At 36.2% G+C, this 14,874-nt stretch overlaps 1 protein-coding gene and 1 non-coding gene across 2 annotated transcripts; one reads left to right on the top strand and one right to left on the bottom strand.

Moving 5' to 3' along the window:
• Window positions 1-5,848: 5,848 nt before the first annotated feature.
• On the bottom strand, window positions 5,849-13,404 carry LOC115926481 (protein dispatched homolog 1-like). Its single transcript, XM_030991231.1, has 5 exons — window positions 13,028-13,404; window positions 12,514-12,692; window positions 9,753-9,876; window positions 8,993-9,191; window positions 5,849-8,406 (listed from the first exon to the last, which is right to left on the bottom strand). The coding sequence occupies exons 2-5, from the start codon at window positions 12,651-12,653 to the stop codon at window positions 5,849-5,851; spliced, it is 3,021 nt and encodes a 1,006-aa protein (XP_030847091.1). The 5' UTR covers window positions 12,654-12,692; window positions 13,028-13,404.
• Window positions 11,859-11,940, top strand: TRNAS-UGA. Its single transcript has one exon. It is a non-coding gene; the product is annotated as a tRNA-Ser (tRNA).
• Window positions 13,405-14,874: the final 1,470 nt, after the last annotated feature.

Raw genomic sequence — 14,874 nt, 5'->3', positions numbered from 1 at the left:
TCTACATTATTTCCATGTACATTTGGGGAATCATTTTTGTCTCGCCTGCATAGCAAAAGCGAGACATATGCGCCGCTTTTCCGGTGACGGCGGTTGCGTCAACATCTAAAACTTAACCTAAGGTTAAGTTTTGAATTTTTAATATAATTTTGAAAGTATAAGTTCTTATTCAATGAAACTTGAACTAAACAGTTATCAAGTATCCCCAACCATGTGAGTAGAATTTTAGGTCACAAAGTCAAGGTCAAAGGTTATTTCAGGTCAACCATCTGAGAATATGTTGTGGGATCATCATCTAAAAACTTAACCTGAGGTTAAGTTTTTGAATTTTTAATATAATTTTGAAAGTATAAGTTCTTATTCAATGAAACTTAGACTAAAGGGTTATCAAACATCCCCAATCATATGAGTAGAATTTCAGGTCGCAAAAAAGGTTCAGTAGAAATATGTTAAGTGAATCTCTATTAGCTATGAATGAAGAATTTCTGAATCTTTTGTGTCTCGTTTAATGTAACATGTAGTGTAACCGTCGGGAAATCCCAATCTGTTGTACAATTTAATTATGTTTCTTGTCATGTTTTTCATAAATAGGCAATATAAAAAGTCAGTGGCAGTACATGGGTGTTTGTATGTGCCATTTTCTCATGTATTCACACTTGGTTGATATTACTGTTCTATGCACAATTCAACTACAGAAGCAGTACTGTGCTACAAACATTAATTATTTATGATACTGTTTACCTTGCTTTTGTTCAACAAATCTTGTAACTTAATCAGCGTACAATCAGTGTCTACCACTTTAACTAAATGTACATGTTCATATATAGTAATTATTAGCATGGAGAATAATGTTGTTGGTGGTATTTGCAGATTCTGAATAATCGGTGTTGCATAGATTTTATCTTTGTAATTGGTTCAAAGTGAATTTTGTTGTCTTTCTTGTTGTACTATGTTTTTCTTATTGAGTGCCTTGATCCGTTGTATTTCACATATTTTTTTATTCTGGATATTATTATAATATCATTGTTATAAAGTATGTTATTCATACTATATTTTGGCCGCAAAATTATTACAATTTTCTTGCCTACTCAATAAGTGTGGTTTAACCATCCTTACAAATTACATGTGAGTATTGATTTAGCCGGGTTTTGTTTCTTCTCTCAATCATACGGCTGTTGTTCTCGTGTTGTTTAGAGAGAATTTTAGCTTGATTATATATTTTTCTAGAAATCAACTTTTCAATTTGTTACGGTAATGATATTTGGTACTTGATTGTGAACTTTGTAAAGCAAATGATTTGCACTAATAGAAGCACACTTCAATGTACCCCGATTTGCTTTATAAAAATAATACATGAAGGTTTAGATCTGCTAGCATTTTCATTACCAACATTTATTTGTACATGTGTATATCCCTTTTTTCTGTCACTCCTCCCCCAACCCCCCCCCCCCCCTCCCCTCTCTCTCTTTCTCTCTCTCTCTCTCTCTCTGTATAACTCTCTCCCTCATTATTGTCACTGTTTTTCTCCTTCTTTCTTGCTTTTTCTCTATTTGTCTCCCTTTCTCTCTCTCTCTCTCTCTCCCTCTCCCATCTTTTTCTCTCTCACCCCTCTCTCTTTCTCTATCTGTCTATCTCTCTCCCTCATTTATGTCGCTCTCTTTCTCCTTCTCCCCTCTATTTCTCCTTCTCCCCTCTATTTCTCCTTCTTCCCTCTCTTTCTCTTTCTCCCTCTTTTCCTCCTTCTCCCTCTCTAGTTTTCTATTTGTCTTCCTCCTGCCCTCCCTCTCTCTCACTCTCTTTCTCCCTTTCTGTAATCATGTTTGATGACATGCATTACAACCCACTCTATTTAACTAACATGTGCATGTCCCTGATTTGTGAAGGAAAAAAAATGTGAGTTTTGGTCGTGTATGTTTGTTCTCTGAAAGTACATTGTAAATACGTCAAAACTGAGCAAACACAGGGTATTCAAATACATGTAGTATCTCCAACTGCATTTTCTACATGATCTTATGGACTTTTTAACAATGACTTTGTACTATTTCTACTTCTGCCTATTCAGTTACACTTCCCATCATTTTGTATTACGTGTAATGTAGTTTCAAATGTACTGAGTTTTCATGATGTATTGATATTTCATTCAGTGAAGGATTTGATTAAATCAAGTAGCATGTTGTACATGTATATATATAAATAAAATCAATAAGATTAATTGGAATAATATTACCTGTAGGTGTGAAACACTGTAAGATAATGAAGTTAGTATAAATGAAGAAGAATTGATATGCCTTTAAACACATATATTTCATATGACAATTGTTGATATTTAGTGTATGATAAAGAAATTAAAATCTGGATCTTTGCTACACACATGTACAGTAAATGTTTGATTGATAAGCAAATTTTTTTTTGGAGGGGGGAGGAGAGGGCTTCGGAGGAACAATTTCTGTTTTTCATAGAAGGTAAATACTATGACTGTCTTGGTATGACTAAACTCTGTATCAGGTCACATGTTAACAATATAATATGTGCCAGAATGAGTGAATATTTCACTCACTTTCATCTTACCATGAATATTTTCTTTAAAATTACAAATTGTCAAGAGAATCTGTGAGCACTAAGTCAACTTGAATTCTTCTGGTGTAAAGAATGAATATTTATCAGCAATATACTTTTGTGTGTGACATATTCTAGTACTACCACTGTACATGTACATGTGTATCTGTGTTTGCAAAGGATTTATTCTCTGTCAAGGGCAACATTTTCTATTCCATAATTTGCACAACAGGATACTTAGCTCATTCAAGATGGACATTTGTTAAAGCCCAAGTCCACTCCAAAAATAACTTACTTTCAATAGAACCAGAAAAATCAGACAAACCAATCAAAAAAAGTCTGAACAAAATCGGATAACTAATAAGAAAGTTATGAATTTTTAATGACATGAAAAACTTTGAAAATCACTACAAAAATTGGCAAATTACTCATGAGTCTGTGACGTATGGTCCTCACTATCCACTAATTATTTTCTGTATATTGATGATATAAATTTCCTATTTCACCCTAAGAATATTATTTCTTCACACCAGCATCCAAGTTAGATTGATAGTAACAGGTTTTTGTGTGGATGCACAAATAAAGAGTAATTTGTGTCCAGTTAAATCATGAAAAAATGAATTTTGATAAACTATTTATATAAAAATCAATAATTATGAAATACAGTATTCAGAAAATAGTATCACTTCTTCAAAATTCATAAAAGTTTTTGGGAAATGTCATGCACGCAATAGGATACAAATCATATAACCTGGGCAAAGGCATGGGGAAATCTAGTTTTGGGGGATAAAAAGGGAAATTAATGGGATTAAACTATATAAAGCAATTGATAAGTTGTGAGGACATGACGTCACAAACTGATAACCATCTTGGCAATTTGTGTTGCGATTCTAATTGTTCCATAGTTTTACATACTTTTTCTAAAATTCATAACTTTCTTATTAGTTATCCGATTTTGCTCAAACTTTTTTTGATTGGTTTGTCTGATTTTTCTGCTTTTATTGAAAATAAGTTATTTTTGGAGTGGACTTGCCCTTTAATGGCTGAATTGATTAGTTTTCTTCAAATTGGCAACTGTTGTAATCGATTGTATTGTGACAATCTTCTAATGATAAAAATGTTGTATCAAGAAAGAAATGGATATAAATTATGTCACAATAAAAAGAAAAGTACCTGCCTAATATTGTCTGTAAGGTAATTACATTGATTTTGAACTTTGTATCAATTGTGTTGCCATTTTAGAGATCTTAAAATTATTTTGTGTTTAAAGTATTTAAAAATTCTTGGCATCAAATGACTTGTTAGCACACATGCACACGTACCCACCTGCAAAGAAGCCACGGGTCGTGCATAAAATCTGCTCAAGGATCAGGAGACTGTTTCATAAAACTTGTTACCAATAACAAATGATTAAATTCGGTGACAAATTAGCACCTCCGGCCAATCAGATGCCACGATTTCAGTATCTTATAACAGTTATTGTAACTTGTTATTAATAAAAAGTTCTGATGAAACAGGGCCCTGGCTTGTGTATTTTATAGAACTTTGAATCAATAGTTACTGAGGCAGTTACCACATGAATGTCATTTGGTAATTTGTTTTTAACGGGTTATAAGTATGCTTTTATGTGTTCTGTTCCTCTATGAGACGCTACCGGTTTACAACTTTGAATTCTTCCATCATGGTTTCAGGATTTTTACACTGCTCGATGATTGATTATAATAAAAATGGAGATTACTTGAAATACATTGATTAATTATAATTATATACCTATGTACATGTTTTCTTCATTTTAGTTCACCTTATGGTGCCGTCTTTCTATTTTTTTTGTTTTTTGATTTACCCCATGCATGTAATTTACACAAAGTATCAAAGATGATTATGGTGTGATGTGTTGTGCTGAGAGTAGACAAGATAAGATCAAATTGATATAAAATCTTTTTTAATGCGTACATAGATAGAAATATAAAAAAATCATTAATGCATTGCAGCCTCACAATCATTTATGTTTCAAACACAATGGCTACTACTTTTGAAAAATCAACTTATTGAAATGTGCAAACACTACATGATTTCTCTGGGGCATACGATAGGGTATTGAAATCGCCCTTTAGTCGATTTATCAAAAATAGTTGCGATCTTAATATCTAAGCAAATTAAGATGACAGGATAAGTAAAGCAATATAATATTTATTTTACTGATTGTATTAAAGTACAATATAAAACGGACCAAGTACAATGGTTTTGTAAAATCATTCAATATGTGCATTATATTTTCATCTAAATATATTTTTGATTTGAGAGTTCAAACCTTAACAGTACAAACGGTATAAACATTACCTAAACATTTATTATATATTTCCCAAGAAGAGACATAATTATTCCTCTATCCATTTATAGTCCTTAACCCGTCATGGTTGCATGTTTCAGATTTTCAAGTTACACATGTACAGGCAGGCCTGCACTTTAAAAACGGAGTTTAATTGCATCTGTGTAATTTGTTAAATGAAAACGAATTTTCCATGAAACATCTATAATGAGGTGTAGATATATATATATATATATATATATATATATATATATGACGTCAGACTGTCTTTCGTAGACAACAGAAAATGATAATTTTAAAGTATACCAATCTCCCAAACATGTTTTGCTCTTGATGTGATGGGTTCCATGTAGCTATACTGTATTCAATATATATATATATATATATATATATATATATATATCTATATATATGAGCTTCAATTATTACTTCTACAAACAGAAATTGTAATCTAAATACATTCCCACCTAAAGTATTCCAGGTAAAGTTTACTTTGCGTTGGTTTTTATTAAATCTAGATATACACAAATATTTCCCTTTTTCAGATGATTGGTACACAATAAGTATATATATAATTATATAATTATATAATTATACAACATATCAAATTTTCCTTTGTATCTCTTTCATGAATCATAATATGCAGAGACGAAATATATATAAATCCTATCTAAGTGAATTCACTAATGTTGAGACTTTGAGTATGATCTTTTGTGAAGGCCCCGCCAAAATACTTCCTTTAATAAATTGATCACGTTATATTCAAGGTAAAATACATGAAGCTATCTATAATGGGGGAAATAGGAGCTTATGAAGATAGGATGTTGCAATGCAGTGCACAACTTTACAGTAGGTACTCGAGTAGTCATATTTGCGATCATTGCAGTAACTTGATTTTTAAAAGAACTTCCAATACATGGGTTGAATAATTGTTTTGATCATAAAAACAGCTTGAAAGTTCACTTAAATAACGGGAGTAATCGGCTTCCCATCACTCTTTTTACAAAAAGAAGACAACTTGCCGTGATTTTTTTCTGGTCCAATCGTGCGGCAAAGCGATATGAAGAAGAAAGTTCCAGTCGCCCAACTACACACCATGATGATCTGGAGAGCGATGCCGAGCTGGGTAAAGATGATGACATCGGCTGGGAGCATGAGAGACCCGGCGACGAAGCTGGATAACGCCGCCATCGAGTTGGCGCGCGAGATAGTCGAGATGGAGTAGTGGCTCCGAGACCGACGATCGGTGTCGGGGCCGTGAAGATACGCGACGCCGTAATGCAACGTGAAGTCTACCGTCAGACCGACGATCAGTGCCATCATCGACGATTCGAAGACGTTAAGCTCCCAGCCGGCGAAGACCAGAGCCGCCAATGCCGTGATCACCGCGCCTCCGATCGACAGGATAATCAGGAGCACCATGATGATGTTGCGGCTGGTTAGGAGGACAACACCTGCAGCAATGGCGATGGACAAGGCCAGGGAAGTCCGGGCTCCTCTTGCGAAGCCTAGGGTGTTGTCAAGAAAGTAAGGTTGTTTGTCACTGAAGGTCACAAACCAACCCTTTCGGAGTCCTTCCGGGGCAGATTGCATTTGGTCATTGACCCAGGATGAAGCATTGTTCCAAAACTCATTCGTCTCTTGAAACTCGAATCTTTCAAGAACGGAACTTTCGAATTGCACATAAAGGGCACTTATCGAGTTGTTAGGGCCGAAGCGCGGACCAGGAATTGGCGAATTACAGGGATACCTCTTGCAACGATCTGCTATAAATAGCGGTAGACATTCATCGAAGAGAACTGATGGCAAAGGAAAGGTGTCTTGATTACAGCATCTATCTATCTGATCCCCTTCAATTGCAGGTTGTACACAAGGTTGTTGCATGAATTGCCCAAAGGATTCAATAAAGCAGTCTTCGGTGATCATCGTCGGTCTTTGATAGAAGCCCTGTCGACGCATCTCCTGGCAAAAGTTTAATAGCCACTGTTGACTGTCTTGGCTTGACAGGTTCAATGGTGCTTCTAAGAGAACATGACCCCTGTCGTCGGGGTCCCAATGATCCCCGTTGTCTAACGGAATGATTCCCCAAACTACAATGATCGGGAGCTGAGAAACGCTTGCATTTTCAAAGTCGAATTTCCACTTAAGAACTTGATCGTACCTTTCGATGGGATGCGCTGGTTTATAGAGCATTATATCACCACCAGATGGTAGAGATAGCCCTGGCTTGAAGAAAACAACAACTAACGACCCAATAAAGAGAATGGGAAACAAAATCAGCCAGACGAAACGAAATCTTAGAACAAACTTCGGTAGATGAACCCTAAAGAAAGAATGAATGATATCACCCAATTTTCTCTTTGTCTTTGCGAAGAAAACTTTATGCTTTGCAGAAGAGGGTTCGGACGTCACCTTTCTCCTGTGGATATACTTCTCTGATATCATGACTGCAGGTGGAAGCCAGATGATCGTAAGACAAAAGTTTGCTAAGATCACCATTCCGGAGTAGATGGAGAAGAGACGAACAGTTGTAACATCACTGAAGGCGGTCACAAAAAGCGCAGCGGCATTGGTGAAACTCGTGACGAACATGGTGAGTGTGGCCTCCTTGAGAGTTGTCCTCAAGTCGTTCACTCGAGACTGGTCTGTGGATAGTTTTAGATTCTTCCTCCAGATGTCCATGAATATGAAGGCATCATCTGCACCTACAGCTATCACAAGGATCACCGCCAGGAGCGACATGAACGGGAAGAACGCGAAGCGAAACACAACAAAATGGAAGAAGTATCCGAGCATCAGCGACAGTGCCATCTGCAACAGGACCAGGATGGCTGTGAGCAGAGACTCCATGTAGATCCAGATGATGGCCACAATGACGGCACATCCTATGCCGACGTAGAGGAAGTCTCCTCGGAGTGCATTGGAGTAGGTGCTTAACTTGACCTTCCGGGTATCCACTCCGATGCCTATAACCATGGTAACCCCATCATCCAGAGATTGGTGGTAGATGTTTTCCAGGTAGATCATCTTCAGTGCGTCTGCATCATCACTCAAAGGATACAGGTGAAGGTTTAGGGTTAACTCGGCATCACCGGTGTTCAGAGACGATGAGAATGATCCAGGAGTCAGAGCATAGAAGATAAAGTACACCGCATCATCATATCCGATGCATTCAACAGGTACCCGCGATGAGCAATTCTGTTCTTCACTGCACCCGGGTTGCAGATCGCCGGAACTGTAAAAGGGTGCGCAGTGCTGAAGGAGAGCCATCATGCGATCAACGTCATCACCCGTGATGCCAAAGCAGGAAACCCTGTTGTTCATAGTCACGATGTAGTTGGCGAGAGACCATGTGGCACAGCAGGAACCCGATGCGTCTTTCTTACAAGCTGTTTGAAAGTGGGACGTGTTGCGAACGATAACGTCATCATGACGACACATTGAAATCAGGTGCTCCCGTGTGAGAAGGTTGGGGTTAGATGGTGATGAAGACTCGCAAACCATTCGAAATCCACTGAAATCTACGTTCATAAGAAATTAGAGGAAATGGGGATGGAAATTAAAAAAAAGCAATAGATAGATAAATAGAGTGAGGGGAGAGAGAGAGGGGTGGGTAAGAGAAGGCGATGAAAGACGAAAAACAATCGATGATAATGGTATGGAAATCCTCGTCCTTGCCACAAAAGAATTTAGATTAAATTACCCAAACATCGGCACATACTCAAAATATGATACTAATAACTAAACATTTATTAGCTTCTCGTCTTTGTATTTTCGATTTACCTATTGACACGTTTCTGTATTTCACTACTGAATTTTCCATCATCTATAACACTTTTTTCACTTTCTTTAATTATAGGTCATTTTTTGTTGTTGCACTTTTGCTATTACGTGATGGATGTCACCTTTCCACTATATTTGTATTTCTTTTGTAAAATTGGTGTGAGGAATTGATTCAAATTCCAATCAAAAGTCATTCTCCAAAGCACGATCAGAAGAAAATTGTTGATTCGTGTTGGCCTGTTCCTTCCACATTCATTTCAATGCAAGCATTACAAAGAACATGTTACGGTACATTAAATTACGATGTTATATTTGTACCAATACCTGGAGTGCCACAAAAGTTAATAGTGCCTTCTGGTTGTGTGATGTCTTCGACGGATTGTGTTGATGACTGATCATCGAGTTCATCCACGGATGCGATGTCGACTCCGTTTGGTAAGACAGAAAAGAGTTCTTCCTCTCTCAGAAGATTCTCAAACGCGATGAGGCGATCGTGGATAGGGGTTCCTCTGGCTTCAACGCCCTATGAAGAAGAAAACAAGAAATAGTGGTGTAGCCAGTCATATGGAGAAAAACTACGGGGTGGGGTGTAGGGGGTGGGAGGGACGGGGGAGAGAGAGAGAGAGGGAGAGAGAGAGAGAGAGAGAGAGAGTCGTATAACGGGAGAAGGGAGAGGATGCTACAACCCCTAGCTCTCAAACCCACTAAAAGTGGTCTTGCCTGTCAATTTGCCTTTCATATATCGAGGAAAACCGGGGCCGCCCCGCCGCCACCCCTACCCCATGGCGATGCACCCTCTTTATTCCTAGACCTTTACCATGTCACAATCATTAAGCAAAGATTCGAGTAGGCGAAAATTGATTGTGATTAAATTATTTCCAGTTTTGCCTATGAAAACATCTATTTGTCGACTTGTACATTGAAATCCATATCTATATATTGCCCACCAATAAAAAAAAATGAAATAAAAAAATATGCAAGCTCAGCCTATCCTTTTATCGCCGGCATGAGCAATAGTGTTGGGTAAATATCATTTTCATACTGTCATAAAATCATAACGTAATTAATATTAATATTCTAATACCTTTGATGCATCATCAAAAGCAGGCGAACCATATAAAGAGACAACCGTAGCACCCATTAATATGAGCAGCACGAACTCAATGACACAGACTGTCACGGGAAAGCTCCAAAAACACTTGGCCAATCTGAAATGAAACATGAAGAATAGGACAGAAGAATGGAAGATGTGATGACACTTCATTTCTACTATTGAATTGAAATGAATTCATTTCCACATTTGCATTAAAAATACAGAAACACAGTTATATACAAAAGAAAAAGTAAACAAACATCAAATACATGCAAATTAAGAAGATAAAAGGGCAAATTTACACGACTTAAAAAACATACAATGTAAATGTGGGGGGATCCAACTATGATTCCGTACTGTTTACAAGCATTTATAGCAGTTTAAAGACAGCATAAAGCACACCAAACAACGATACAAGATATCGATATTAATAAAAGGCAAGAATGTTATTGCACTTATACAGATAGTGACATAAAAACTCAGATGTTCTTCCTATTTAAGTCTTTTTCTCTTGCGTATTCACACAATTTGATTCCTTGGTTTTGTTGCTTCCCCAACAAGCCAACTTTTCTCCCCTCGAAATGTGTTCAGAGAAATAATACTTCAACAAAGTATACAGGCATCAGTCAGTCACTCTATCACTCCCTCGCTCACTCAATATCACCCACTCATGCACTCACTCACTCAATCAATCAATCGATCAGTCAATAATTTAATCAATCTCTCAATCTCGTATAACCACTCACTCAATCACTCAATTAGTAAATCAATCACCTAATCAATCAATTAATCAATGACCCACTCACTCAATCAATCAATCAATGACCCAATCAGGCAATCAATCAGTCATCCACTCACTCACTCACCCACTCATGCACTCACTCACTCACTCACTCAATCAATCGATCAGTCAATAATTTTAATCAATCTCTCAATCTCGTATAATCACTCACTCAATCACTTTATAAGTAAATCAATCACTTAATCAATCAATAACAACCAATCATTCACTCACTCACTCAATCAATCAATCAATCAATGACCCAATCAGTCAATCAATCAGTCACCTACTCACTCACTCACTCAATCAATCAATCACTACCTTACTCAATCAATCAATCAATCAATCGATCAATCAATAATTTAATCAATCTCTCTATCGTGTATAACACTCACTCAATCACTCAATTAGTAAATCAATCCCTCACTCACTCACTTAATCAATCAATGACCCAATCAGTCAATTAATCAGTCACCCACTCATTCACTCAATCACTCAATCAAACACTCCCTTACTCAATCAATCAATCTATCAATCGATAATTTAATCAATCTCTCTATCGCGTATAATCACTCACGCAATCAATCAATCAATCAATGGCCCAATCAATCAATCAATCAGGCAATACATGATAATAATAATTGGATGATATATAGCGTCTTTTCCAAAGGATACAAGGCGCTGTCTCTTAGACTATCAACCATTTAAGAGGAGTTGTACATATCAGTTGTTTTTTGAAGAAATCTAGTAAAATACAGTTTCTGAAGAACGAGGAAAGTGATACAATATTCGGGGTAACAATGAGATAATACCACATCACAACAATATTGTACCAATTCAATACTTTGGAATATATTTGTTTTTATAATTAAGAACATCAATATTTTCCCCATGCATAGTGATATAGTTTTCAGAATAACACCCGTGTCATCTATACAGCTGAAAAAATTCCTTACATTTCGATAAGTTCTAAAACAGAAGTTACTTTGAAATTTCTGTGGTCGAATACTGAGTTACAACATAACAAAACTTTACTTGTGTAATAACTCCCCTTTCCAAATAATTTTCATCTCTTTTTTTTTAATTTACGTAGCCCCTATTAATTTAATGAGAGAAAAAGAGAAATAGTTACATGGTTTCCCTAATTTGTATAACTATTTTCAGAACTACATAGCCTGTGTAATGTAAATATGGTATGTTTAGTAAAATAAGATGTAACTATATATTACAATTTCTCTTTACCCCCTAGTTTCCCTGATTATAAGCATGTTAAGTTTGGTTAAAGAGAATGTTGGTTACTGAATTGTACACAAACAGCTGCGATGGCCGAGTGGTTAAGGCGTTGGACTTGAAATCCAATGGGATCTTCCCGCGTAGGTTCGAACCCTACTCGCAGCGTATTAAATGTGGTTTCCTTTTACTTTTTATCTCTGTCAATGTCATTTTGACAAATATTTCGTTATACGATGACTGCTAAGTATGCTATTGTAAGATAAACAGTATTGGGATGTGATAATTCCATTGTAATTTGATTACCATAAATTCATTAGGGTTTTGTTGTTCGAATGATTTACAAAACCTTTGGTATGTGTCATTAAAAAAAAAATCCAATGTAACATTAAGTTGACAGTGCAGTACAGGCTCATTTGATGCAATATGTTGTGTTAATTTCTTTAGTAATGTTAGTAATGTTTGATCTTCTTGGTGATTGAAGTTACGTTAATTTGTTCAGTTATGTTAGTAATATTTTATTTTCTTGGTAATTTAAGTAATGTTAATTTCATTAATAGTATTGATTTTTCTTGAAGTAATCTTGATTTATGTACAGCGCTTTGAAACTTTTATGTCACAAGCGCTATATGAATTGTTCGTATTATTATTATTATTATTATTATTATTATTATTATTATTATTATTATTATTATTATTATTATTATTATTATTATTATTATTATTATTATTCCAACTTACATGCCGAAGAAGGTGTTGTTCCTTTTAGGTAGCCCGCTTTCGTCCTCGTCACTTAAGCCATCCCGCCATTGTGATATAACAGAGGGAGGGGAAGGTGGAGGGATTGAAGTAACCACGATTGATGAAGCTTGATTCGGCATGTTAATGGAGTCTTCTGTGACACCTTAGCAGAAGAAGTACTAAAGTATAATGATAATAAAGTCAATTTTATATAGCGCATAATAATACATTCTCTATGCGCCTTATAAACAGTCAGTTACACAATATATTACATGATTAATCTAAAGATTTAAATATGCATGAATTAACATAAATATATATCGTATATAATGATGAAAAAAATCAGATATAATATAAATGGTATAATCTTATGAGCACAATTATAATAGTTAAATAATTACGATCTTATTGTAGTCAGGAAATAACATTACTTGACGTAAACGAGTCATATAATTAACAGACTATTGAACGAACATAAATGTCTTCAGAAGTGATTTGATATGGAAGTACTCACAATCCCAAAGTCTTGGAAATTGAATGGCACTGATGGTGTCGACTCAAGCCACGGTATGAACATTTAAAGAAATTGGTAGCTATATCAAGCAGAGCGTTCCATTTCGCCTTAGCAATCCCGCTCTGAGCGTTACACCTTAGCAGAAGAAGTACTCACAATCCAAAAGTCTCGGAAATGAAATGGCGCTGGTGTCGTTTCAAGCCACGGTATGTTTATCTGAAGAAGTTGGTAGCTATATAGCAAGCAGAGCGTTTGATTTCGCTTAGCGATCCCGCTCTGATTCTCAAACACTCATATATTTGATTCCAACAAACTATTTTGCTGTGTGGGATAATAGAATAAAAGCATTCATGCTCTTGCAAGGGATTGCTAGTCTGGGGGGTGTTTCACAAAGATCCTAAGTTTAACTTATTCTAAGTTGGACTTAAAAATTATGGAAAGCCATTAGCATCTTTGAGAATATTTTGTAAAAGTTATTTTGAAAGGCATTAATTGTTTATTCAAATCATTCATATTTTCTATCGTCAAGGAGATTTCATGTTCTGGATGTGGAATTTATAAAAAGTCTAAAAATCTTGAATATATTTCATTTTAAGACTCCAACGGCTGTCCATAATTTTTAATTCCAACTTAGAGTTAAGTTCTACTTAGGATCTTTGTGAAACACCCCCCAGATGGCTTAAATATCAGTGAACCAGGAAGCTAATGCTCCATGAATAATTTTGTTTGGCATAATATTAAGACCATTGATCAATATCATGCGTTATTTGATTGCAAACAATACACACTGTCGTTGCCCCCCCCCCCCTCCTCTCTCCCTCTCCCTCTCTCTTTCTTTTTCTCTCTCTCTCTGGTCTTTTCTGCCTCCACCTCCTCTCTCTTTTTACTCTCCTCTCTATTCTCCACTTCTCTCTCTCTCTCTCTCTCCGATCTTTCTGTCCCTCTAATCTTTTATTCTCCTCTCTATTCTCCACTTCTCTCTCTCTCTCCCCCTCTCTCTCCCTCCCTCTCTCCCTCTCTCTCCCTCCTTCAAATAAATTATGTTCCACTTTCTCTTTCTCTCTCCCTCCTTTTCTCCCTCTCTCCCTCTCTCTCTGGTCTTTCTGTCTCCACCTTCTCTTTTCTCTATGTCTGTATGTCTGTCTCTCCCTGTCTCTTTATATAAATATATTTCTTTCTCGCTCCCTTTATTTTAATTTTATTCTTAAGGGTCTATTGTTGTATTCAGTTTCCTTCAAATAAATAACGTTCCACTTTCTCTCTCTCTCTCTCTCTCTCTCTCTCTCTCTCTCTCTCTATGTCTGTCTGTTTGTCTTTCACTCTCTCTCTCTCTCTCTCTCTCTTTATATCAATATATTTCTCTTTCCCCCTCACTTTATTTTACTTTTATCCTGAAGGGTCTATTGTTGTATTCAGTTTCCTTCAAATCAATTACATTCCACTCGAAACTTCAAACTTCAAACTTGAAAAATAGCAACGGTTTCGATCAAAGTAGTGCAGATAAGTGTAAACATAAGATGTCAAGCGAAATGAATGTAGGTCTCAGGTTATTGAATGATCTCTGTTAGGTTCAAGAGCTCCTTTCTCGAACTTTGGACTTTAATACTTGAATTCTTTGTTCATTTTTTTTTCCTGTAATGTCGAGACCCAAGAAACGATTTTCATCAAAAAGGGCTGAACAATGGAGATCTGGTCTGGTCTCGTTTTATCTATATTCAGTCAACGCACGAACTTTGGTGAAAAACTGAAAATATATTGTTTAAATCTGTTAATCTCCATTCTATCCCTCTCTTTCTCACCCTCTCTTGTTTACTCCTTCCTCCCATTTCACATTTTCACTTTTTCTT

Source organism: Strongylocentrotus purpuratus, unplaced genomic scaffold, assembly GCF_000002235.5.
Source record: "Strongylocentrotus purpuratus isolate Spur 01 unplaced genomic scaffold, Spur_5.0 spur5_scaffold_2, whole genome shotgun sequence".
Taxonomy (NCBI): domain Eukaryota; kingdom Metazoa; phylum Echinodermata; class Echinoidea; order Camarodonta; family Strongylocentrotidae; genus Strongylocentrotus; species Strongylocentrotus purpuratus.
Note: the sequence above shows the minus strand (reverse complement) of the source record. Positions and strands in the feature narration are given on the sequence as shown.